This window comes from Zosterops lateralis (genome assembly GCF_965231275.1).
Source record: "Zosterops lateralis genome assembly, chromosome: 5".
NCBI classification, from domain to species: domain Eukaryota; kingdom Metazoa; phylum Chordata; class Aves; order Passeriformes; family Zosteropidae; genus Zosterops; species Zosterops lateralis.
This window is the reverse complement of record NC_139766.1, coordinates 2656622-2683361: the sequence shown is the minus strand read 5'-3', so window position 1 is coordinate 2683361 and position 26740 is coordinate 2656622. Positions and strand designations below refer to the sequence as shown.

Here is a 26740-nt window from a genome sequence, read left to right as displayed (position 1 = left end):
GGGGAGCATTAAACTCAACGGGCAGCACCATCACTGGAAATTCATGCAGAAATTCAAGTTTCTCACACATCTTAAACACACAGAGCAATTAGGTGGCTTCTCCCCCACCCCAACCAAAGTTTTTTTTTCACTTTACCTGTGAATAAAAAGCTTTATAAATCTTTCTTTTGGGGAAAAGTGCAATCATCAGAAAGTTGTTCTGGGTGTGGAATTCGACGGGGAGATGAGGAAGCAGGGAACTTTTGAAGTCTATGAAGAGAGCAGCAACGATGCTGTTGGAATCCTGCAAAAGGAAGAACCAGGACAAGTTAAAATTAACATTTTCTACTTTGCATGGCACAGGGATGGAGCAGGAGGGGTGGGGCACCCTCAGTTTCTACTCTGCAGCTACAGGAGATGTGATCACAAGCTTAAAATAAAGGATCTGAGTTTGAGCGAAGTACTAAACTTCCGTCCTGAAAGCAAAGCTTGAATTTCAGTATCTTCTCTTGTCCACACCAAAATCTAGACCTTTCCTCTGCTACTGCTTCAAATAACAAACTCTTTGTCTACACCATGTGAAAAATGAGTTAAATGTCACCTAAAAAGGTGACAAGGGAGGCTGAAGCCCTCAGACTGTGTTTCCCTCAGAAGCAATGAACTCAGGCTCAATTTTTGTTCTAAGAAAACACTGACTTGTTTTTCTTGGGTTATTTTTTCATTAGTTTCGGGTCATTCTTCCCAGAGTGGTGGGAGATGCCCCATCCCTGGAGGTGCTCAAGGCCAGGCTGGACAGGGCTTGGAGCAACCTGGGGAAGTGGAAGGTGTCCCTGGTCCATTGCAGGGGTGGAATGAGATGGAATTTAAGGTTCTTTCAAACCCAAACCATTCCATGATTCCAGAATTCAGGACAGGATTCTGCAGGATGCTGAAATGTTTTATGTTCAAGCTCCAACTTGTAACCCCTTTTCATATCAAAGCTTTAGAAAATCAGAACAATTCAGAAGCACGAAATATTTCTGGAAAATGGGAATTCAATTATGTAGGGCTCAAATCAGAATATTAGTGGCATCCACTTCACTTTCAATAGAAAGGGGCAAAGAACTCACTGTACTCATTGTTGAGAAGAAAAAGCTCAAGTTGGGGAACTGTTACATAAGGATTGGTATCAACTCAAGAGACATTTGCAAACAGAATCTCTCTGCTTTTGCTGACTGAGGGATAAATTATAAAAATAATCCTCTTAAAGTCACTGAGGTTACTGAAGAACATACAAAAATATTCTCCTCAGAGACAACCATTTCGTTTAAGAGAAAATGGCTTTTGGAACAGAATCCACAGATCCTAGATTCTCCAGGATGGCTCAGAGATTTCCTGAGGAGTGACTCCAAGGCCAACTCATCCACGCTGCTGTCAGCACGAGAAGCGTCCAACAAATCTGCTCCTGGAAAACATTTTGGGCTCCACAAATTGAAAAAAGCTGAAAAGCAGCAGCAGCAGCAATAATCCCTACAGACATGAGCTTGAAAGGAGCCAGCTCCAAGTTTTACAAGATGTTAATGTCGTTGTGAAATCTGAATATTGCTGGGTAATATTTGTTCACTTGATGAATGGCCAGAATCTCCCCTGCCCTCCCTGCACGAGCCCCAGGGATTTCAGGAGCTCAGGGGCAGCTCAGTTCCTCACAGCACAGGAGTCTGCAGCATGTGCAGGAGCAGAAATTCAAGTTAAAAAGGAGAGTATCTCACTGGCATCATGCTAAAGCTGCTAAAAAAAAAATGCATTTTGTATCACTTCAAGGTTTGGTATCTTTTATTTTAATCAGAACATTAAATTCTCCTTTTTCTTTTCCATCCATCTTGCTGTAATAACCTTTGGAAAGAACAAGCAACGATTTCCCTGCTCCTCCTGTCACTTCTTAACAGTTTAAAAACCCTCCACCCTCGTATTCTGCCAAGTCAGTAGAACAATAATACACTCCCTGTCAAGGCTTAGCTTCACACAAAAATCTGGCATCATTTCAAGAATGATGGCCAGGTCCCAGAAATAGCAACTTTTATGAAAGTGAGTGTCTTGACTCAAACAATCAAAGGAAGGTCAGTGTTAAAATAGCTTCTTAAACGACCGAGGGGCAATCAATATGATGTCCAAGAAAAGGCAGCTAAGGTAAAGCCCTCTGAGCTGCTGTGTTTTCATCTCAATTGAATCACACACTTTTATTGTATTTTCCTGGTTTCCTGTGTTGTGTGATGAAATCACCCAGCACAATGCTGCAGGAGGCCACTGAACAAATGGGGAATACTGTACCTGAACAAAAGAGAAACTAAAGGAAATGCCTTTTTTTTTTTTTTTTCCCTCCCCCCAGTGTTTAGGAAACAGTAACCAACACAAATATTCTCTTTTCCACCCTGAAGAAGTGATGGTTAACCCAGTGTCTCTGCCTCGAGGTGGACAGAGCTGAGCTGCCATCATTAACCTCTCAATTCCCACTGAGCCTGAACACTGGCAGTCAAGTGAGAGATTCAAATACATTTTTTTAATAAAAGGCAGCATTTCACCCTCCAAAGCACCCTGTGACTTCACCACACCTTGAACTCTTCCCTACCTATCCCTTCACACCATGAGATGTTTGATCACTGTCGTGTTCTGTAATTTTTCTTTTAATAAAAAGCAGTTTTTGCATATTAACACCACTTTGCTAACTGCAATACAAAATTTACTCCTCCTTATTCATTAATTTCACTAAACAGCACCAAAACTGCAGGGATTTGCATCAGTTATCACAGTGGTACAGACACTTAAAACTGAAATCTAAACTTTGTACCAGCACCCAACAGAATAATTGTTAAAAGTTGATGTAAACTTTATGACAAGAAGAAGAGACAAAATACTCACCCCGTCATAGAGAGAAATGGAACTCATGTGGTTCTTGGAAATGGAAATGCTGCCGTGGTGGGGATCACAGAACAGAATTCCATCAGAAAAGAAATACAATTTGCCTAGAATTTGAAAGAAAAATAATTTGTATGAGGTATAAATCAATATTTCAGCTTTTCATGATGACTGTCTCTTCTTTCTCAGGAAGAAATCTGTGTTCCTGCAGGATTTTGTTGTATTTAACAAGCTGTAAAATTTGATTTGGGGTGATATTTAGTGAGCACAACCATTGTCTTTACTGGATCTCACTACCAAGGGCAGGAATCATGACTACCACTGCATCTGAGCTCCTCTGACCCCACAGAACCACTTAGCATAAATATTCTCAGGCACTTCTTTTAAGTTAAAAGCAAAAAAATTCAATCCTTCCTTGTCAAATTCCAAACTTCCAGAAATACAAAATTGACAATACAAGAAGTGAAGATTGCATCCAAAACAATTGAAAATTTAAACATTGTAACAAACTGAACAGTGTAAAAAGGCTTAAGTGGAAAATTTGAACACTACGTTTAAATGAAGCTTTAAAAAATTAACTTAAAATTTACCTTTTGAATTAAAATTTCACTCATTAATTAAATGTTTTGGAGCAACCTGGTCTACTGGAAGGTGTCCTTGCCCATGGCAGTGAGTTGAAACTAAATGTTCCTTAATGTCCTTTCCAACCCAAACTATTCCATGAATTCTATGCACCTTTTGCAGTTCACAGTGCCAGACTACAGGGCTGCAACCTCGGGAGAGCCCAAATTTGAGCACAGCAAACTGGGGAACAAAATCAGCTTCACTACCACTTGACACCTAAAAAAAAAAAAAAAATCTCTCACTCCTTGCAGTGCTTCATAATGGTCTTTAAAGCACCTACTTGTAACTCTCCAGCTCAAGAGTCAGTGAAACACTGAACAAATCTAAAATAAAGAAAAAAAAAAACCCAAAAAAAAGGAAAAAGTCAAGTGGTCCTTTGGGGCACACAGAGCCAGTTTTAACAAAGTCCCCAAAAAAATCCAGCATTCTCCAGTTATTTACTGAGTGAACAAGTGCCCACAGCACTGCATTGCAAAAGAGCTGAATATCACACTCTGCATTAACCTCTTCTCTTTGAAATCTGATCAATTAGAGCAAAAGCAGCTTCCCTTATGTGAGGGTTGCTGGTGAATTGCCTTGCACATCATTATTTATTCCCTCCACTCCAGGGCAAAGACAATAAAGCTGAAGGGTTTTCTCCTCTAAAGATTTTCAGCACCAAGCACTTCATGTCAGATGTTGACCACCTCCTGCTGCACATCAGCACTGTGACAGCAACACCTTCTCTGTATTAAAAAATATATAGAAAATATAAAAGTGTTATGCCTTAAAAAGTATCTATTAATTCAAGGTACAAGGAGGGAGGGCAATCTAAGAGTCCTATCAAATTGTCTTCAGTCTTATTCCTGGGATATTCATGTTATTTAAGTTGTTGAAGGAAAAGGCCCCAAAAGAGGAGGAATAATCCAAGACTGCTGCCATGGATATTGTGTCAAAAAGCTGTAACTGAATTGGATCTGAGAAGGACAAAAATCAGGCAAATCTTTCTGTACCACAGTGACCACCTGTGCTGACAAACTCTGAATTCCTGAGAGAAAATGACAATGGCAGAAAACTGGTAGACATCAGCTCCAGGAGGAGGCTTTGAGAGGAGTATTTGCCTTCTCCTCCTGAGCTGGGAGCCCAAATCACTTCTGCAATGGCCAATCTTTCCAACCTCATGTTTACAAGAGACAGAAAACACCCAGCACCTCGTGTTAAGGACAGGAAGAGCCAATTTGTGCATATTCTGAACATGAGCTATGGGAAAAATCCAGCTCCCACCTCCCAGGTCTGCAAAGCCTCAATGCCCAAAGCTCAGCAGAAATTCACCTTCCAGGATCAGGATTTTCAGGCAGAGGTTGGGGATAAAAGAACCAGACATGGAATTAAACACGAGAGATTTGTAAAGGCAAATTGAAAGCTTAAGATGATGGCACAGTTTGGCTCACCAGAGTGGGAATCCCATAACCTATCTCTAACATTTAAAAACAAAACAAAAAACACCAAAACAAGAAAAAACAAGCAAAAAAACCCACCACTTCAACTACATCTCACCTTCTTCAGGCATGGCCTGTGGATTGCTGGAACAGATATAAACTCCATCACCCCCAGTGAGAAAAGTGCCCAGGAAAGATTTGTCTTCCTAAACAGGATAAAACAAACAGCAACAATCACAAACTGGATCAAGGACCAATCCAAGCAGGAACATTTTCTCCTGCTTTTGCTCTGAGAGAAAATATCTGTCAAGAGTTTTAAAAGAGGAGTTTTATCCTGCATTGATACAGAAGGACCAGGGAAAGAGAGCAAGGCAAGAGGATAATTTTTAAAGCCTTCCCCCCCATTTTGGTTTTGCCAGCAGCTATGAAGTTACAAGTTATTGTCACAACCACAAGGCTGAGCTTTTTGTTTTTAGTTTGTCAATCTACTGAGCTAAAAGTATATTACATGAAAATAAATCTATTTATAATGAACATTCCTGGGAACCACAAATTACACCACAAATGTGAAACTCATGTGATTTAAGATGTTCCCAGATTCCAAAATCTTTTTTTCCTAGTGCTTAGAGTGTTTTCTTTCAGACATTAGCATGCTAATTAAGTTAAAAGAAAGTTGCATCAAGTTTTAAGGGGCTTTTGCAAACACATGAGATCCATGAGTAATGTTTAGTGAGACTTCCATGAAATCAGAGTTTTATTAGGACTCTTTTTGCTCTCGGGTTTTGTGATTCTTTGAAATAAAGAAACCCTCAAACTTTTACACACAATATATTATTTTGTATGTCAAAGTTTGAAAAAGACAGGGCAGAACAGGCAAGTCCTGTAGAAGAGAAGTAACACACATAATAAAAAGATAGTTTGGTAGTAGCTCAAGTTTTTCAGATACTCATTCATCAGAGTGCAACTTCTTCAGTTTAACAAAAATATTAAATTTTACCTTTAATACTTGCTGTGCCTTTTCAGACAGCTTCACATCACTGTCTTCAACCTGCAGCCAGAAACAGCTTCCATTTGAATTGTGATTTATATAAATAAAATAAGTCTAACATTAAATAAAAAACATTAAAGTAGTTTTGAGGCCAACAAGAACCTCAGATACCACAGATAGAAAAAGCCCTGAGCCCAAAGTGTTTCAAGAACAGTTCTGTGCTCTTAATATCGTGGGACCAAAATTATTTCTTGCATCACATTCTCCTCATTAAATTGTTTTATAGACTAAAATAATATTATATAGATAGAAAGCATGCAGTTTTATTTTTTATTACTGTTCAAGCACGCACTGCCAAAGGGCAATGCCCAGCTCTGTCACGTTCTTTGGAATTCTATCTCTCACACAGTGTAGTGCATTAGAGGTCTTGAATCTGACTTTGCTTTCTTTTGGGGTGATCCAAAATGCTCCACAATAAACAGAATTTTCAAAAGTCACACTGTGCACCTTCAAAAACACCCAGCACTTTAAACAGCTAAAAAACCTGACGAGGTGAAAATAAAATAATTTGAAACTCATGCTATGGATGGAATCATCACTTTGTTTCCACTTAGTTTTTCACTTAATGTCCAAATTTTAAAAATCAGGGTATGTTAATGCTACAACATTCTGTTTCAATGCTCAAGTTCTGTATTTTCCCTCAGACATCCACACTCCCAGAGGAAGTTTTGCTCTGTGGATGGGATGAGCTAAGGCTGTGCGCTCTCACTCACCAGCCAGGAAGCAAATCTCGGGATAGCTGCAGTCAGGATAATGTGCCTGGAGTCTGGATGGATGCTGCCATCTGCAGGGAAGCCACGGGAAGCAAAGCAGTGGAATCAGGGAATTATTAAGGTTGGAAAAGACCTCCAAGGTCACCAAATGCAACCTTTGACCGAGTATCACCATGGTCACTAAAGTAATACCACCCATATACTTCAGAATGCCCAGTATGTTCCTTTTAAGACTTGAAATTTCTTTAGTAAATATGAAAATTTAATTATTTTAAGGATTTCTGAGTGTTTAAGTGAAGCTTTCACAGCACATTAACTCCCAGTTCTCTTGTGCTCTGACATACACAGAGCTGCTACAGAGTTCCAAAGAAATCCTGATTTATTCTGAGCTTTCCAGAGCTTCTTCCTTTGCTCTCAGTGCTCCAAACCCATCAGGGTAACAGCAAAAACATCTATTGGAATTCCTTTGGTTTTCCCACCACAGCAAAGCCAACAGAAGGACAAGAGTGGTGTCAGAATTTAAACCACTCACCTTTTTCTTTGACCTGTATTTGTGATGTCAGGAAGGACTCTGAGAACACAACAGATCCCAAACATCCTCTTCCTGTCAGCAGGTCTGGAATGTCAAACACCATCATGGATGCCTGCAGCAACCCAGCAGTTGGAGGGAAGGGAAGAGAAAGCAAAACTTTAAATATTTCAATTGAAACAGCAAAATCTGTATTTTTCAAACATCCTAAACCATTATTTCTATACAGTAGTTAAAGCCTGAGATCATAAATCCGTGTTAACGTTTTATTCTGAATTCTGACTTCTTGTTAAACCTGTTTCAGCATCTGAAATCTCTCTCATCTCTCTCCTATACTTGTATTCACATAAAAGTCTCAATATGCCCCAGAAAACCAGACACTTGAGCTCTATTTTCTAATTAAATAAACAAGTATTATTATTTCTTACCGTTTTGATCAAACTGAGGCTGTCCTCGTTATCCAAAGGAGTAATTCTAGAACAATAATGATAATTAAATATTTAATGTTAGACCATCTTTCTGTGACTCCAGAGCACCCAAAAAAACTGCTTTATTTTAAAATAAACTCTTATTTGTGCAGGTCATTTCAGGCAATTAGTGTGGAGATTAAATAAGCACAAATTTTTGATATCAACTAAGTTAAAAGCATTTTTAAAAGGAAACTCTTAATGAGCTCATGCTGCTTCTACTCATTAACAGTTAATAAAATTAGTCTGCCCAACTGTTTTTTGTTCCTTTTAATGTTTTTAAGATTCCACAGAATTACAGATATGAAATCACTGATCGACCTCATACACAAAAATGCATTTAGCACATCTGGTATGAAATAATCCAACACAAGGGTTTCTGCAGGAGTTCCAAGAGGAGAAAAATTAATTTATTAGTGTATGAAAAGCACTAATTAATAACAAGAAATTGTAAGATAGTGATACAAACCTGCCATGGTTGTTCACAGCCTGAATTTGAAAAGCGATTTTGGAGCTGTAGAACAGAAAATGTACAAGTGAAACGTGTGGTTGATACTTTTAAATGGAAAAAATAAGCAGGAATAAACTAAAAGCAAAAGAAATTATTAAGAAAACTGGAAAATGGAATAATAATAATGATTTTTAAAGGCTGAATGCATTATAAAGTCTTGAAATCTGGCAGTCAGGCAAATTCAGTTTTAAATTGATATTTTTCAGTTTATAAGTGATATTTTTTCCCCCCCAAAGAAGCCAATCCAGTGAGACAACGAGCAATGAGCAACTCTGGAAATACACACCGTAAAGCAGATTTCAGCTGTGCTAAGCCAAGGGTGTCTAACAAAGACAGGAGCACCTGCTCTGCCACCTCCTTTGCCTGAAAAAAGGAAATAAAGAATAAAATATCCTTTCCCATCCTTCCAAATCCCAGCAGCACCAGTAAGATCAACAAGAGACACTAAACAGTAACACACTGATGCACCAGGCTAAAATTTTGTTCTTTCACAGATCTCATTTTCCTTACTATGAGGTCAGGAAAATTCACGAGGAGATGGAAAAACCAGCTGGAGATGGGTAAAATTAGACACACTCTGAAATCTCTCTTTTATTTTATTTTTTTTTTAAAACAGAATTCAGAGCCTGGTTAGAGGCCAGGGTATGAACCTTGAACGAAACATCAGAATTCTTTTGGTTTTCATTTTTGGTTCGCACGTGAATCCCATCCTGGCAAGCAATCCAAATCAACAATTACATAGAGAGAACAATTACAGGGGGGCTTCATTTACCTTGGATTCAGTGGAAGTTTTAGCATAGCACTCAATGCCAGCAAGCACAGCCTCTACAACAGCAGAATATATTTGCGACAACAGCGTACTGAAGAGAAATACAAACACAACATTTACTGGACAGGTAGAGTTTTCTTCCTCCTCTCTTTAAAAGGAGCAGTTTTTCCTCTCATTGCACAACTCCCTTAATAATAAGGAAGGGGTCTTTGTTGGAATAAGTGGAGAAGTAGTTTTATAGTTGAGCTTTCTGTTTAAGAAAATTAAATTAGAGCAAGGAAATTGCTCGAATTACAGGATATTTTGGGGAAATAACTCTTGACATAAATGTATCTGGTGCTTTTGTTAGTCAGGAATAAAATAATTGTGGTTTACTGTTGACTTTTGCTGCAGTTGGGTATAAGAATCACATCCTAAATGCAGGGCCTGGAGTAATAGAGGGAATGGCTTCACATTGACAGAGGGGAGGGATAGATGGGATTCAAGGAGGGAATTGTTCCCTGTGAGGGTGGGGAGGCCCTGGAATGGAATTCCCAGAGAAGCTGTGGCTGCCTCTGGATCCCTGGAAATGTCCAAAGCCAGGCTGGGCAGGGCTTGGAGCCACTTGGGATGGTGGAAGGTGTCCCTGCTGTCCCTCCCTCTCCTGGCAAAAGACTGGAATGAAATGATCTTTAAAAGATCTCTTCAACCCAAACCATTCCACAACTCCATGAAATCTCCATCCCAGCTCAGTCCAATCCCCTTCTTAAAGGGGGACTGAAAAAATAAACCCAAGTCAGGTGAAGCCAGGAGTGAGTTCCAGCTATTGACACATTTACAGCTCCAGAACCACTGGGGAAAACCTACAGGTGCCCAACCAAGGAAAATCAGCCTCTGTTTTCCTGCTGAATCACAACAAAAAGATGAGCAGATCAACAAAATTAGTCCCTGAATTTTAAGTTTCCTCATTACTCCACTGCCAATATTGAGGGAGGGGAGAGGGGAGAGGAAGGAGAAGGATCTAGCATTTAAGCCAAATGCAAAGCATTCCTGAAGGATGGAAAAAATCATCTGAAGGTTCCAAACACAGAGGAACCTCCAAGCACACCAAAACTTGTCTTTGATCATCCCCAACAGCAGCAAGAGATTTTAAAATTCAGCTTTCTCACTATTTTTTCAGGTTTCTGGACTGTAATTTCCTGTGCTTTCATATGCACTGAGCATGTTTTCACTGCACCCAGTAACCTTTATATTACAATTCTTCCAGACTCTGCAAACCATTCCTATTTTCCCTCAAATTCACATATATATTTGCAAGAAAACACCTCAGTGAGGTGTCCTTTATTTTATTCTTCTTCCCATTTTAACATTTTAAAGCCAGCCATGAAAAAAAAAACAAAAAAAAAAAAACAAAAAAAAAAAAAACACCACAGCACAGGATTTCTGTTGTGTTGCTTTTGAAGCATTTTCTTAAAATAAAAATAAAACCAGAAGGTTTATCCCAGTTGATCTTTCAATTTACAGAATTGGTTTATGCACTCCAGGCAATCAGTACAGGCAAATTTGGAATGAATAGTGCCCATAAAATACTTTTATTTCCACTTTTTATAAAATATTGAAACTGTCAGAAGCAGTTACAGGACTCAACTGCAAACTAAGTGGAAAATCATGAGTTCAGGTTTGTCATAAAAAGCCAATTATGCTATTGTTGTTGGAATTAGATTACTTGAACCAATACAGGGATGCTCCCAAGAAAAAGATCTTATTTTTAAATCACTGCCTTTATCAACCCCTGCTTTGTTTAGAGCTCCTCTACTCATCTTGATTAAAATGTATTTAGTACAAAGGATTTTTGAAGGAGGACAAAAAATGTTTGAGCAAGAAAAAACACCTGTTGGAGTTCAGTTTCCTCTAGAAAAAAGGAAAATCTGCTTCTCAGTGCAGTAATTTCATTTTTATGCCTCACAATTACCAAGAGTCAACAGCATTTAGTGTGACAGTACTGACACATCTTTAATATCTTTGATAATCTTGCTACCAGGTCATGCAGCTTTGCAGAAGCAAAAAACAGGCTCCTAAAATGATCCCAACTAACAAGGAGGACAAAATCTCTAAGGAAAGATCTGGTTTATCAAGAGAGAGAGAGCAAGACCAAAGCAGATTATCTACTGTGCTCTCCAAGCTGGACAGGGATCTACAACATGCAGAGGAAGTGGACATCAACATGGATAAACAAAGTCTGATTTTTGAGAAGGTTAAAATGTGCAGAAGCTTTGCAGCTTCCCAATTTTTTGGGAAAATTAACTTTGATCTAATTTTAACACAGTGAACTTCTTCACAAGTTTGAGTGTTCCCTGTTGTCATTTTCGCTAAGCATCAGAAATCTTACATATTGTTAATGAAAGTGGTCAAAAATTACTTTTCCTTCTATCTGTGCAAGATGCTACAGTGTGAGAGACTTTTCCCCCTCATTTTACATAAAGTATCTTGAAGAATTATTCAAATAACTGCTAAGATTATTTTTTTACTACAATTTGAGCAAAATTTACTAATATTTCCTTTCCTACTCTGCTGCTGTCACACGAAGAACTCCCCATGTACCCACTGAAACCCCCCACAAGCATTTTGCCTTTGAAACCCTGTCCCATGCACGTTATTCTGAATAAAAATGTCTCAGCAAATGCCAACAGCCACTAAAAGCAGGTTTCACCTACTGCCACGAGGTAGAAAGAGAGAAGAGTTAAGGAACAATATAAAAAATTGGCAGCTTACACTTGCTCAGCTTGCTTGTGCATCTCATTGTCATTTCCTGTATTAAAAACAAAAATAAAAGGTTTGGTTTAAACACTGTGAGAACATTTTTGCTGCACATCTTACAGGGAATTTATCCAGTATTTTATGCTACAAGGGCAAACACAGGCTGCAATTCCAATCATCCAACCATCCCCTCTTCAGCTTTTCTGAGCCCAGTCTAGTTTCAAGACAACCCTAAGGACTGACTTTATCCATGGACTCTTCCAGCCATTTAAAATATATAAGAAAATGTTTTCTTTTAATTTTTAAATATCTTGTTTTTATTTGGGAATAAAGCTACTGTAACTCATTATACTGAGGATAACAGATAGAAGTGAAAGAATTTTCTCCATCCTAAAAATCTTCAGTTACTTGACAACAACCAGTTTGAATTACTGTATTTTGGAGACTGGTTTTTTTTATATAAATCCATATGGAACATGGACTTAAATGTTTATTTAATACTTTAAAAAGATCTTCACACTGAGATCTGACAGATTTCAATTTTAACACTCAGATTTTACCCATGAAATCTGCTATGATTTCATGCACTGGCTACAGAATCTACCACTCCATGGCCTGATGCTTATAAAGGAAGCAAAGCTTTTTATTGCTACATATTTTCATGGAATCAGAGGTAATAACTGCCTTGGTGTGTTTAATGCACTTACCCAGGAAAGGAACGTGAGTGGCTCCAAAAAAATAGGTCCTTGAACAAGCCAGAGGTCCCTTTGGAGATACACACTGCACTACCTAGCAGTCAGTATTAATGAGATACAAAAGACATCAGTAAAAACCAAATTGGTGCAATAATTAACAATTAACTACGCTCCCCTTAAGTCTTCTAAGCACTGACAGACTACAGAAGTTTACAACACAGACGGAACTGGATTGTGAAAAAGCAACTTACGTTTTCAAAGGTCTATTTCACTTTTGACTTGACCTGAATGGTTGAAAGACTTTGGAAAGGAGATGAGCTCTGACTTGTGTTTTCAATTTCCTATGTCAACTGCTCTTTTCATGAAGAGGAAAGTGTGTCAGGGTCCCATAACTATGCTGGCACTTGGTCTTATTTACTATTTTCATGACACCCTATTAAAACCTGTACCTGTAAATAAACCACCTTTTTAAGAACAGCATCAGAATCTGAGGACAAAAGAAGGAGCAAGTACATCAGAATAACACAGTACTTGCATTTTTCAAAGGTATCAAAATGGTATCTCATTGTTAACAAGGGAAGGAAAGACAGAACTGGAAGTGTTTTTACAGAAACAGAGTTAGAGCAGTAAATGGAGGATGAGATTTCACCAAGATGCAAAAACCACTCTTTTCTCAGGCTCTGGACACACGATCTGTGCCCAGAAGCCCCACGTCCATCCATCCCTGAGGCAGCTGCACATGAAATGCTGACAAAGCTCAATGAACTCATGGCCTCACTCATGCGCTCACTCCCTCATGGCCACATCCACCTGCTCAAGGGCTCACACCACTCCCACAGAGCCCCTGGAGGCAGCAGGGAGCTCTCTCCACACTCTACCTCTCTCCTCCTTCGCTGCCAGTTGCCTTCTGGAGCCACCCAGGTCCTCCAGCCAGAGGATCCCAATTCCCTGGGGTCGCCAGCCCAGGCACGGCCCCTGCGCCGCGGGTGCAACGAGCCACGGAACCTCAGCAAATGTTTAACAACCCAGCTTTTACTTGGAAATGGAAACAAGTTAATCTTTGCAACTCCAACAGAACAGTCCTGGAACTGTGAAAGGCTTTGCAGAGTTTTGTCATTAGTTGTTGAAGCACAGACCAGAATTTGGATACGTGTCGGTATCTCAGGTTTATTCACAAAGGTATTGTCAAAAAAAAAAAAAAAAAAAAGAGTAGCTTTTCCTTTCTAAGAAATGGCTGAATAAAGGTGATTAAAATAGAATCTGTGTGTCACAGTTCAGTGTACCACAGAAGGTTTTTACTTTGTGGCCAGGACATACACCCTCACAAACAGCATTTCCCTCTCCCCCACCCACTTACATCAAAAGTTGTCTTTTTCCAGAGAATAAATTATTTTAACTCATTCAGCAGTCCCTGATTAAGAATTCAGTATGGCTTAACTTGGAAAGAGAGCAAGAAAAATCAAATTTGTTCCTTAAACTGATGGATTGCTAAGATGCTTTATGTTAAGAAGAATTAAGTATTTAACTCATGGAAGACAAGCACAAAAAATACACAAAGAAAAAGAGAATATACACAATGCTTCAAACTCTCAGATAACTTCTCCAAAGGCTTACCATATGCTTGGCAGTGCTTCCACCAAGGCCAGTGTTTCGAACCAGGTGTCCTTCAGATGGAAAATTGAAGTTCCCAGAGTTGAGGTTTTCCTTGGTGGAGTGGCTGCCAAACAGGACAAAGGGCTGCCGGCTCGGGCTGAGGAGGAGAGAGGGAATCACCACCAAAATAACTCACAGGAAAGTTTACAACCAACAAATGAAATCAAAGCTTTCAAGTGTGATGAACCAGCTGCTGAATTTCTCACTATAAGGGAAAAAAAATTGCTAAAGCTGCATAAAGCTTTACAGTGAAATGACCAAGTTTTAAAGAAAAAAAATCTTCTTGCATTAAAAAGATGATAATTTCTTTCAAACACAATAAATTTATCTCAACATTGTTCCCAAATGCTCTTAGATGATTCTTTTATCTTAAACTGCCTTGAAAAGCTGCTTAGTTTAAAATTCACCATCTTGAAAGAGCCTGAAATGACCGTGTTGGAAACAAATAAAACTATTCTGGGTTTAGTTTTGGCTTTGAGCCCAAGACTCAGCTGGAGAGGTCAAGGATTTTCTCTTCTTTATTGCAATGCAAACACCAGAGGATGCTGCCAGCAATAAAGGGCATTGAACTCCACAGTTTATCCCAAATACAGAAGAATGTGCAGAGAGATTGAAGTAGCTAAACAAACCTTCATTAGGTCAAAACAACAAAATGTGGATTTTGCAACAGAACCGTCGGCTAAGTAACAACTTTTGGTTAAAACTCTCTTACAGAATTACAGGATGGTTTGGGTTGGAAGGGGCCTTAAAGATCATTTCATTCCAATCCCTGACATGGCAGGGACACCTTTCACTATCCCAGGTTGTTCCAAGCCCCATCCAACCTTTTCCAGGGATGGAACAAGGAAGGAACTGATCATAATGCACAAAATTTCATGGTGTATGTAAGAACTCCAGCATTAAACCCAGTGAAATTTCAGCTTTTCCTTCCCAAGGACAGGAAGGAACTTTGCACAGGTTGCTTTTTTTTTTTTTTCAAGATGAGATTTGATGCACTGAGATGATACCACAAAGAATTTTAAGCATTATGGGATCAGGGATATGGAAATAAAATATTGAGGTAGCAGTGACACCAGAGGGAATAGTGAGTAATAATTACCTGTTATCTGTTATATGGCTTGAGATCATGCCATGGCTGAAATAACTCCTGAAGGGCTGTGAAGAATTGAAAACAAAAATTATTAAGTACATGAACAGGGGCATGAAATATCCTACCATTAATTAAACCCAAAATATCCTTCTTAGAGAAAACTCCTGAACCCTTAAAAAATACTTCCAACCTCCACAAACAAACACCTATACCACTAAATCTCTCACATTATTAAATCATTGAATGGTTTAAGTTGGGAGGAACCTTAAAGCCCATTTAGTTCCAACCCTCTGCCATGGGCAGGGACACCTTCCACTATCCCAGAGGAAGCAACAAAATGCTTTAAAAAAGCATCAAAATGCTTCAAAACGCATCCAAAAAAGCAACAAAACGCTTAAAAAAAGCATCAAAAGGCTTCAAAATGCAACAAAAAAGCATCAAAAGGCTTCAAAACACATCCAAAAAAGCAACAAAATGCTTAAAAATGCATCCAAAAAAGCAACAAAATGCTTCAAAATGCATCAAAAAAGCAACAAAACACTTCAAAAAGCAACAGGCACCCCGAGATATCCTGTGCTGTTCTCTCCCATGGTCTGTGCTACCCCCTCAGTTATGTCTGAGATGTGCAAATTCAACTTGTTAAGCCTTGCACATACCAGATTCCACCCAAATGCAAGTTAATCTACCTACAAATATCTCCTGTGCAGACGTAAATTGAATTATCAGTGAGCAAACACTTGACTGAATTACCCCAGCAGTCCTAAGCCATCATACCACGGATTTTTAAGGTGGGTGGTGACTCGAAAAACCCCAAACTATGAGTTTTTACTCCTCAAACATGGAAAGTGAGATGGGATAGGGGGAAAAAAAAAACCAAAATAATGCTGAATAATTATTCTTTCTGCATGGATACCAACAGGATTCTCAAGGATTGCTGAAGCAGACCTACCTCCCCCGCCTGAGATTCTGAGAGTTCCAGAATGAAGGGAATTTCAGTGTCAAAATTAGCAAAAAAGTTGGTCCACTGATGTTCAAAAATCGTTAAATCCTAGAAGGGAAATATTTGACATTACTTCCCAAGGCAAGGGAAATGAAGGCAAAGGTGACATTTCACTAAAATACAGAGTGCCCAATGAAACAAGAAGCTCAGGAAAATAAATATATTTTAGAAGATAAGGACATTATGCTAATTTCAGGGTGTCTTTTTGTGGATGTGTGGTTTATGTTGGTTTTTTTCAGAAAATTTAAGTCAATTTAACAACACCTTTCAGGCTGAAAACTTTAAATTATGGTTAACAGGTCTGCTCAGGGTGTAGGACAAATCCCAAATATTAATCTCACTTCCACACAGAGAAGGGAAGTGAAATATCAGAGAGTGATTATTTAGATTAAGAGCCTTGTAAAATTTCTATCATATTTTAATTTTCATTACAGCAGTTGATTGAACAACCAAATTGGTGTGAGCTACCAATGTTTTATTAATAAAGGATAATTACTGCTGAATGTTGTACATATTAAATTGCTGTCAAGCTAGAAATAGATAAAAAATTATTTTTTATACCAATAATTATTATGAATATATATACACTAATAAAGTATAAATACTAATAAATTATAAATATAAAATATAATTATAAATATTAATATTTATACAATGCTTTCTCCTCTAGCACTGAGATCAGAGCATGGCATTAATGTGAGAATCTCTTCCCACTGTTTGTATTTCCCAAAGCATCAGGGCAGCCACTGAGTGTCACTGTTCTCCACTTAAAGGAGCTACAAAACATCTGAAAAATGCTTTTTTCTTCTCCTGGAAGAATGGTTGTGTGTTAAAGGGGATTTTTTTTTTTAACCCTCCTTGTTGCAAAAGGAGGATTAAGACACAAAACCACAGAAACTTCATGTATTTTGTACATGGTTTAATGACACGAAGGAAAATGTTCAGGAGATTTTCAGACAAAGCAATTTGGTAAATTCAAGGAAAATTCAAGGAAATAAATTCAAGGAAACCGAGACAAGTTATTTTAGTGTTTTGCAGAGTTTGTGGTAGATTTAAGGAACAGGAGGAGACCCTGCAAGAAACAGCAGGCAGAGCCTGTAGATTAAGCCCATAAACTTAATTAAAACCAAGCAAAATCACACCACTTTTACTCTGGGGTGACACCGAGGCAGAACATTTCACCTGCATTACCTCAAAAAGCAAATCCTCCAAGGACACAGGATCCATTTTGCTGTAGGTCTTCCACAAGTCAGCACTGACATCCATTAACTGGAAGAGATTTTTAAACACATTTCTGTGAATATCAACACAAAGAAGGCCACAGATTCAGGTTTAAGCTGAGACAGCACTGGGGAACACTGCCCTGTCTAACAGTGCTCCTTAACTCTGATTTCACAAATATTTTCACTCTGATTTCACAAATATTTTCACTCCGTTACAAAAATTTTTACTCTGTGCAAAGCTTTCTTTGCATCCTCCAAACGAATCATTTCACTAATTTTTTCAGTTTTATAGCAAAGAACTGCATGAGCTGGTGCAGGCAAAAGGGCAAGATTGAGTTTTTCTGAGTTGAGACAGCCAAGAGCCAATTCCAGGGTTACTCATCCTGAGCATCAGCCAACACTGGCTCCAAGCTGATGTAAATTTAGGCTAAAAGAGTTTAACTTTGCAATACTTTCCTCCAAGTAGCAGGATGATGTATATGAGAATAACATTTAAAAATATATTCTGAAGGGACACTTGTATCTGAAAGATTTCTGCATTTACAGGGTTCCCCATCACTCACTCAGTTAAAAATGCAACACTGGCTGGAATTTTCTTAACCCACTGCTTTACAGTTATTCCAGTTATTATTTCATGTAATTAGGTATGTTAATAATGATTTCCCAGACCTCACTTCCATTCCATTCCTATAAATACAGTAAATTTTCTAAATTACAGTATCTTGAGCAACTCTGATTTCTCCTCTAATTTCTGATTCTAATAATAATTTTTATTATTAAGGTAATAAAAGAGCAACTGCCTTTACGGACTGAGAAAAATCCTGAATTATCATCCTGCATATATAATTCATATATTCAAATCTAAGAGAAGACACACTCTCAGAGAGAAAGCCTGAGCTAAAAATGCACCAAATAACTCCCCTTTTAATAATGGCAGAATAATTAATTTATAGATCTTTTACAGTGATCCCCAATGCACTTCCAGCCTGGTTTCCACCCCCAGCAGTGACACAGAGCAGACACAAACACATAAAAAGTTAAGAATGTCACTTCCCATTTGAAATCCCCTCATGATTTCAAGGAGGAAGAAAGCAAGAGCTCCAGCTGGAGCTGGCTGGACTGCCAGAGCCAACGTGATTGCTCTTAAAAAAGAAGTCCAAGAATTATTTCCCTGCTCCTTTTTAAGCATTCAGGAGTGCTTGGAGACAATATCAGCTCCCTGGATGACACAGGAGAGGTTCTGTCTGTGCCACCGTGTCTGAACATCTTTTTCAGATTTGTGAAATGAACTGGGGTAATTAGAGTGCAATTAAAGACCCAAACAGCTCCCGAATTGCCAGCCAAATTTTCATTGACTCATTTCAGACATCAAGAAGGGTGATTGATTGCCCTCCCCCAAAGAGGCTCATCTGTTTGCACTCTGTGTTTAATGGTTTGGGCAGGTTCACACCACAAGGTGTTACAGTACCAGGGATGGAATGAAAAAAAAAAAAAAAAAAACCAAAAAACTGAAGAAAGGAACCAGTGGCAAGAGAACAGTGCTCAGAAAGGCACAGGAACTCACAGAGCATATTTCTGAACAAGCATGTACAATTCTAGATATGGTGAGACTTTAACAATGGCATTATCAATTCTCTGGAAGTTTTCCAGCTATCAGGAGTCAGACCAAAGCCCATTGTGGCTGTAAAAATGGAGGAGTGGTAAGAAAATTGGGACAACTGAATTGTTGTGGCAGAGGTTCAAAAAACGAAATCAAAGAAGCTTTAAACAAGTACAAAAATGCAAAGCTGTCATCTGAAAATGCTGTTCAGAGCATAATTAATAAAAGGGCAAATTAATGACATAAGTTGCTCAGAGTGGAACAGCAAATCATTATTAAATATTGCAGCAATTAACTCCTGACTGTTGCCCTATTCAGCAGGGTATGATGACCCATGAATATATAATGTCAGTGAGAAAAGGAGATTCATCTCTTCAGTCAAAACCAGTGATACAAGAATAGTCTTTTCTTATTTTCTGAGCTCATCTCAAGGTGTTTGTCACTAACCAGCTCCTCCTGCTCTGCTCTTCAAGATCTAGAACCCAACTAAAAAATCAGGGGTAAAAAAATCCATCTAGGGGTAAAAAAATGGGTTATTGGTAGAGGTGGGTCTAGAAGGAAAGGAAAGAAGTTCTAAACTACAGCACAGGCCTGGGGAGAATGTCCAAACAATGGTTTATCCAGAGAAAAGTGCTGTGTAGTCCAGAACAGAATCTCAGCAACACCACAGGGTCTCCACTCTGCCACGGTTTTACAAGATCCCAAAAAAACTTCATCCAATTTAGCAGCCCACTTGAGCAGTGACTCAGAACCAGATCACCTCAAAAAGTGTTTTCCAAACAAAATAACTTCATGAGCAACTTCTGCTTCAGAGAGGAAATGACAAAGGGAAGCACTCACTTCGTATTTCATGGTGAAGAAGCCGTCGCCCCCGATCCCCTCGAGCGCAAAGGCCTGGACAATCGGCCACTTCTCCACGATGAACATGTCAAATATCTGCAGGTGGCCTGCAAGGCAAACACAGCAGCATCTCCTCACAAATCCTGGCACTTCAGCTCTCCCCGAGTTCTTGGGATTCACAGAAGGTCTCGATTATCCCATCTTTGTACAACTGAAAATCTTTTTCAGTGAAAAGTATTCTTTTGAGCAGATGGCAATTTTAGAAGCTCCTCTACACCCTAGATTTTGTCCTTTTTTCTCTGGATATTTCACATCTCCTTGCAAACTTCATTAATAACTGAAATTCAAGATCATAAACAGGAAGCTTTGCTTACTGCAGTTCCTCAAATACTTGGCCTTAAGTAAATACTGTCAACATCACAGAATCCCAGAATGGTTTTGATGGGAAAGAACCTTAAAGTTCATCCCATTCCACCCCTGCCATAGGCAGGGACACCTTTCACTAGCCCAGGTTGCTCCAAGCCCTGTTCAGCCTGACCTTGGACACTTCCAGGGATTCAGGGGCAGCCACAGCTTCTCTGGGCCCTTTGCCAGGGCCTCGCTGCCCTCACTGGGAGGAATTTCTTCCATCATCCCCATTTAATCAGAATTTTAATTTGGGGGAGAGGAAAACTCATCCTCCTGGCACTTCCATTAATGACTTTCCAGGCAGTCAGAGCATATCACCCTTCCCTAAGGGAAGCAATAAAGAATTAGGAATAAAAAAAGAATGCAAGATTACATTGCTGAGGCTCAAGGCTGGCTCCAGATCCCAACAGGAAGCCATGCAGGGCAGGGGGTTTTTTTTCAGTTCTAAAAAAGGCAACTTGCATAAAGAAATGTTTATTCTTCCCTTCCATAAAGAAGGATTTATCTGGAGCTCCCATGGGAACAGAGAACTTCTGTAGCAGCTCAAGACACTGCTCTGAATGCAAATCATTTCTCTGCCTCACGCTGGGGGCATTCACTCCCCAGATGAACTCTGTGGGCTTCCAGTTCCCAGCAAGAAATTCAACTCTTAAGTAAAAAGAGACTAAAAGGAAACTAATGGCTTACTAATCCTTATTTCTGTCCTAAGGCAAGGAAATCTTAATTCTTGAAGCTGCAGGGTGCAAAACACTTCCACTATGAGCACAACCCTACCTTGGCAGCTGTAGGGGATCCCGATGCGGCTGCAATCCCGGACCATGTCCACAAAGCTGGAAATCTTGAATTCCTCTGCAGCTTCTTCATCTTCGTACTGAAAGAAGCCATTTAAAATCAAACTGGGTTAGGCATGCCCTAATTTGATTGGTAGGAAAGGAAAGATGCAGCATGTAAAGCACTAAAATATCACCTACAGCCTCCAGAAGCTCAAGCACTTCTTTCTGTATTTTGGAAATCCCATCATGGCAGGGATGTACTCAAACCAATGGAAATTTAAAAAAAAAAAAAAAATCAAGCTTCAAAGCAAGGGTTTTAATCAGGACATATGAAGGCATAATTACAGACTTTACTTTCAGTTTTCAGTGAAGTCTTTCAACATCTAGATCTGAAAGATAAAAGTCATTTTGAGGATACCAACTGATGGGCCAGGAAAAACGAGGGAAAAAATAATAAAATAAGATACTGTATTACCAGCTAAACAACACTGAGCAAGAAAAATCCATGACAGAATAAGCCCTAGGTCATAGATTATTCATTGAGAACCAGTTTTGGTCTGAGGGAGAGGTGAACTGCAGGAAAAGGAGGAGGCAAGAAGAGGAGAAACCCTCACGCAACACTGTCTGAAGACTTCACTAGACTGAAGACCAAAATTCCTAACTCAGAAAAGCATAAAAACCAGACTGAAGGGACAAATCACACTAAAGTCATTCCTGTAACAGAACACAAACCTGAAAACACACTGCCTTTGACCTGAAAAGCAGTTTAGCAGCAAGTCTGGAACCAACAGGTCTAGCCCTGCTGGCTTCTTCAAGAGCCACTTGTTTTCTGGAGCAAGATCAGAAGGCAGAGATGTTTTGCCTATTTTATTTTTACATGCAGTGCTCTGAGCTTCTTATCAAGGCAAATGACATGATTATGAACTCTTTTGTGAGCTTCAGGGTACACCCAACACATTTATTTTGAGAACAAGTTCTTTTAAGCCAAGCCTGAATTTAAGATGCAGCCCCAGCTCCTCTGTGCTGCATTTCTTCTTCAGCTCCAGGAAGAACAAAGATCAAAGTTGCAGTTCAAAGCCAAGCTCCAAACAACTGCCAGTTTCTCAAGACTTAAAAATGTCATTGGAATAAGAACTGGGATTTTGGCAGGGTGCTAAAGACTTGCTCACAATCTGCTGTTGCAGGAATAAATACAGCCAGTTCAACTGTGACATCCCAAAATGTAATACAGCAAATTTCTGTATTTTCTCCTATTTGGCCACTTTGAACATGGCCATTTTCTTAGTAATATGGGATTTTTTTCCCCAATAACTAGGATATTCTCCTTAATTCCTGTGTCTAGTTAAAGCAAGTAAGGAGGAAAAAAGGAAGCTGTTTTGCCAGAGCCAGGTTCAGCACTGCTTTATTTATTTCTAAAATTCTTGCCCTTCTTCGGTTTCATTTTTATGAAGTTATTTCTATCACTAAAGTAAGTGCTTAAGAGCCACTGCAGGCAACTCTCCTGTAAACAGGATGCACTTAAAGCCTGACACAGCAAAGTTTTGTTTGTCTTTCAGCAGCAATCTAGGAAAATGGCAATTCTTATACATCAGGAATGTGACTGGAAGTGCTCAGTTCACTCCCACCAAACAGCAGTGAAGCAGAACTGTATTTTCAGCTTCCAAAAACCAAACCTTTCCCCTCATTTCCACAAAGAACAAGGTTTACCTTGCCAGTTACATCATCATTTTAAGTCAACACTGCATGATTAAGGTTCCTGCTTACCACAACAAATCATATCAAAGCCCATAAGCAGATGAGGCTTAAAATTCAATAGCTGAGATTGCAGTTGCACTGGCAACTGTGTGGTAAGAACGCCTCTGTTCCTGATTCCAGAGTCCACGTGTTCTCCCAGCATCAGATTTGCCCTTTCAGCAGGGATTTTGGCAACAGAAAAGCCTTGTGAAGCCAGTCTTTGGGTTTGCTGTGGCATGTTTTAACCTGGAGCTCAGCTGTTCTATCCTGACAAGAATTATTCCACTCTGCTGCACTCCTGGAATTGTATCCACAAGTTTTGGGATCCGTGGACAAGGTAGTTATAACTTGGAGCAAGATCAGTGGAGGGCCACCACAATCAGTGGAATGCACCACTTGTCCCAGAGAGAGAGATCCAGTCTTGCTCAATATCTGCACCTCGAACCCTCCAACGTATTCCTGAATCCACAGTGCTCATAACAAAAGTCATAATTTAAAACAAAACAGGTTTGTGTTTGACAAAAGGAAACACTTTTTTAACTAAGAGGACAGTGGGAAAACAGAGCAGCCAGCCAGCAGAGGTTCTGCAATCATCCTTGGGTGTTTTCAACACCCAGCTGCAAAAAGACCTTGGGTAACCTGATCTGATCTCACCACTGAAGCAGGAGGTTGGACAAGATGATCTCCAGAGGTTCTTCGTAATCTGAATTATTTCCTAATTCCATGATCTAAGCTATCAACCAGACATATAAGAATACAATCAGTCTATTATAAGCCCCATCACTTCCAAGCTGGAAACTCAAGGGAACAAAAGGTTTCTCTCCCTGACTTTCCCATTCATTTTTCCACTGGCTTCACTCACCATCACAGGCTCCAAACCCACTCCCTGCAGAATTCACTATGATTCTAACTTAGAAAAGGAGATACACAGAACTCAATGTAGGAAGAAGCATTTCCAGTCTCCACTGGAATTAAAAGGTCTTTATTCTATACCCAGACAAAGAGTATTTTCATTTTTTACTCCTCTAAAAATACTCCACAACAATAAATGAACTTTTTCTAGAATACTTTGACATTTAAGTTCAAGATGAAACTCTCATCAGTCATGGGACGTCGTGGAAGTGAAGTTAATAGTTCTTGGCAGAAAGCTTTATTAGTTAAAATGAAAATACATAACGAAGTTTCTTGATTTTAAAGGACTTACTAAGCCCATCTTTTCTAATATTCTAAAACTACTGGCAAGCAATGCAAACACTGCTCTGGCAGCAAACAAGGCTGATGTGGGAAATCTCAGCATTGACTGTGATACTTGATTCACATTTTGCATTTTTTCACAACCCACACTTTTTCCCTCATTAAAAGATCACTGACTCAGGTCAAAACAACAGCAATCAGTGGGAGAGAGGAGCAATTTGTCTTTGTGCTCCAACAAATTAAAGTACTGACAACATATTCTTCTTGCACACTTGAGCAAATGACTAATACTCAGATATACACACATATCACTCCCCTGCTGAGGAGAAAAGAGAAAAAAGGCTTCTGGAAAGAATGTTTTTTAAAGTTTCACTTTAAGGATCAGTTCATTAAAAAATCTTGCCTGCATTTATTTTTCACTTACCTCATTTTCAGTCAGACAGTGGAAATGCAAGTTCCTCCAGTGTGCCACGTAGGGCAAAAGATGCTTGTAATTCACAGGGTTGCAGTACAGATGAACACTGTCAGGTTTTATTAATATGATTATATCTGCAACAAGCAGAACAAATATTCCAGCATCAGGACTCCACACACAGGAGAAACTGAACAGAAAACATTTTTTTCTATCATGTACCTCATTAAAAAAGAAAATTGCTCAGTTATCTGAATGCAGTGCAATTCCTGATTTCTTTTAAACAAGCAGAAGAAGCAGTTGGCAGCCACAGACAGTTCCAAGTACAAGAGCACTTGTAACTGTTCCAGACAACTGGGGGGGTTATTCCCAAGTCTTGCACAGAACTTGCATCAGCCTGTCCTTTGTGCAGCCAAGAGGGTCAGGATGAGTCTTCCCAGAGCACTTCCAGAACTCTCAACTCCAGCTGCTCTTGCCTGACATTACATCAGAGTTGCTTCAACTAAAAAACCATCAACACTACCAGCCTAGGGGGGAGATATCCAAAAAGTTTCATGCAAATAAGGGAATAATAAGCTGTGCTCACAGGGACTGGCCACATTCCAAGTGTGACAAAGGTGAGTTAATGTAGTGAACTCAAAAAGAGCTCAAGTACTTTATAAGTGCAGAGGTGCAATCACACAGTGATTAATAACACGTTCATACATACACTGACTGAACTAATGGATTGTAATTGTGTCAGTTTACAATATTTGAGATAAACTCTGGAGCATAAAACATACAAAATGTATCTTTTTATGTTTAAAAATGAGCTCTGCAGCAGTGTTTATAGGAAGATATTTTCAGGCATATGCTGAAAATATCTTAGAAGATATTTGAGACTTTTGTATGAAGACGACTTGAGACTTAATGACCTTTTTTTTTTCCCCCCATGTGCCTTTTTCTGCTCATCTTCCATCCAGGACAGGTAAAAATGTTGAGAACATTACTCACCATCCAGAACTTCCTCAGGAAAGCCTGTCCTTTCAAAGTCGTTGTTGTTCTGGTTGTACAAACCAAAGAGCAGATAATTTGCCAGCTCCCTGCAGCCTTCATTGTATCGACTGTCTATCCCTGCAAAGGCAAAACCACAGGAGAATTGTGGTGTGTCCTAACATGAAAAGTTTGTTTTCTTCCTGTGCACACCTGAAAAGTTTGTTTTCTTCCCCAATTTATTAAACTTTAAAGCAGGAGTGTGAATTCAACTACTCTACTGAACACACTGAGAGAACAGGGTAGGGAAAAAGGAGTTTTTGCAACATCACTGCCACAAGCTTGACATCTCCCTTTCAACCTAAATCCACAAGTATTCCTTTAAAAATTTAAATGTCTTGTATTTTGGTGCTCTGCATCCAAAATTCTGGTATTTTTTCTAGTAATTCCAACATCTGTCTGGATGCAGGATGCATTCTAATTAATATGTTCTTGATTGAAGCTTCCTAACAAACTAATCCCGTGACCCAAATCTCCTGCTTTAGAATACATGATTAAACATTATCTTATCAGTGTTATAGAGCAATCCCTGAGTCACCAGAGAGCCACTGCAGACTCCTGACAAATTGTGAAAAGATGTTCTGACAAAACATAGAGGGCACAAAGAGCTGCCAAGGAAACTTTTTCTCGGGAAAATTAAATTGAAAAAACGTGAAGATCTGGAGAATGAAGAGATAGAAGTTAAATACAAGAAGATAGGAATGAGGCTACACAGATTTAGAAATTATTTTCATCAATCTTCATCTCTCTGGATGACAGTCACAGCCATAATTCTACTCTAATAAATCCATTTTTCTCAAACAAGTGCAACTGCACCTAAAGCAGTATCCTTGCCATCCACATTTCACAGAGGTCACCGGTCTTGACTTGCAAAAAAATTCCTCTAATGGCAAGTTTTCCTTACCAAGTTATATTAGGAATCAGTTGAATGGCTGCCAATAAATTAGGATTTGTTACCACTGCCAAAGGAGAGATCAAGACATTGATAATGTAATAACATGGCCTGAACATCTGAGTCTCAGGACTTGAATTTGAAACCAAACCAGTCAAGAGTCATCTGAAATTGGCAAAAATTGGAACAAACTTCAGATTCTCCTATTTATGCTCCTTTTTCATGTTATGCTTCAGCATTGAAGTGCTAACCAGATGATGTGTCTGCATCCAGCTACTGAATCCCACATCTCTGAATCCCACATCTCAATAAACTCTTTGTTTGCTCAGTAACTTTGGGTAGCTCACATGTATTCCAAGGTATCTGTTATTCCAAAGTTGCCTCACATCTATCCCAGCTTTCTCAGCCCTCAAAAACTCTTTGAATCCTCATTCTCCTGCTGTTTCTGACCTCTCATTCATACCTGCCCCTTTATTTTATTTACATTTTCAGCCCCCTGAAAGCAGCC

At 39.1% G+C, this 26740-nt stretch overlaps 1 protein-coding gene across 1 annotated transcript in view; it reads right to left on the bottom strand.

Annotated features, from left to right (window-relative positions):
- DNAAF9 (dynein axonemal assembly factor 9) overlaps window positions 1-26740 on the bottom strand; it is a gene marked incomplete at its 5' end in the record, with an annotated part of 60809 nt that overhangs the window by 20230 nt on the left and 13839 nt on the right. The window contains 20 exons of the mRNA XM_083861391.1: window positions 137-283; window positions 2875-2978; window positions 5032-5119; window positions 5911-5961; window positions 6675-6745; window positions 7207-7318; window positions 7632-7677; window positions 8140-8184; window positions 8468-8544; window positions 8954-9041; window positions 11702-11738; window positions 12394-12475; window positions 13996-14131; window positions 15134-15189; window positions 16074-16172; window positions 17316-17393; window positions 19788-19894; window positions 20970-21066; window positions 24321-24445; window positions 25302-25421. Of these exons, the coding sequence (XP_083717517.1) occupies window positions 137-283; window positions 2875-2978; window positions 5032-5119; window positions 5911-5961; window positions 6675-6745; window positions 7207-7318; window positions 7632-7677; window positions 8140-8184; window positions 8468-8544; window positions 8954-9041; window positions 11702-11738; window positions 12394-12475; window positions 13996-14131; window positions 15134-15189; window positions 16074-16172; window positions 17316-17393; window positions 19788-19894; window positions 20970-21066; window positions 24321-24445; window positions 25302-25421 (1766 nt within the window). The remainder of the gene's footprint in view (window positions 1-136; window positions 284-2874; window positions 2979-5031; window positions 5120-5910; window positions 5962-6674; window positions 6746-7206; window positions 7319-7631; window positions 7678-8139; window positions 8185-8467; window positions 8545-8953; window positions 9042-11701; window positions 11739-12393; window positions 12476-13995; window positions 14132-15133; window positions 15190-16073; window positions 16173-17315; window positions 17394-19787; window positions 19895-20969; window positions 21067-24320; window positions 24446-25301; window positions 25422-26740) is intronic.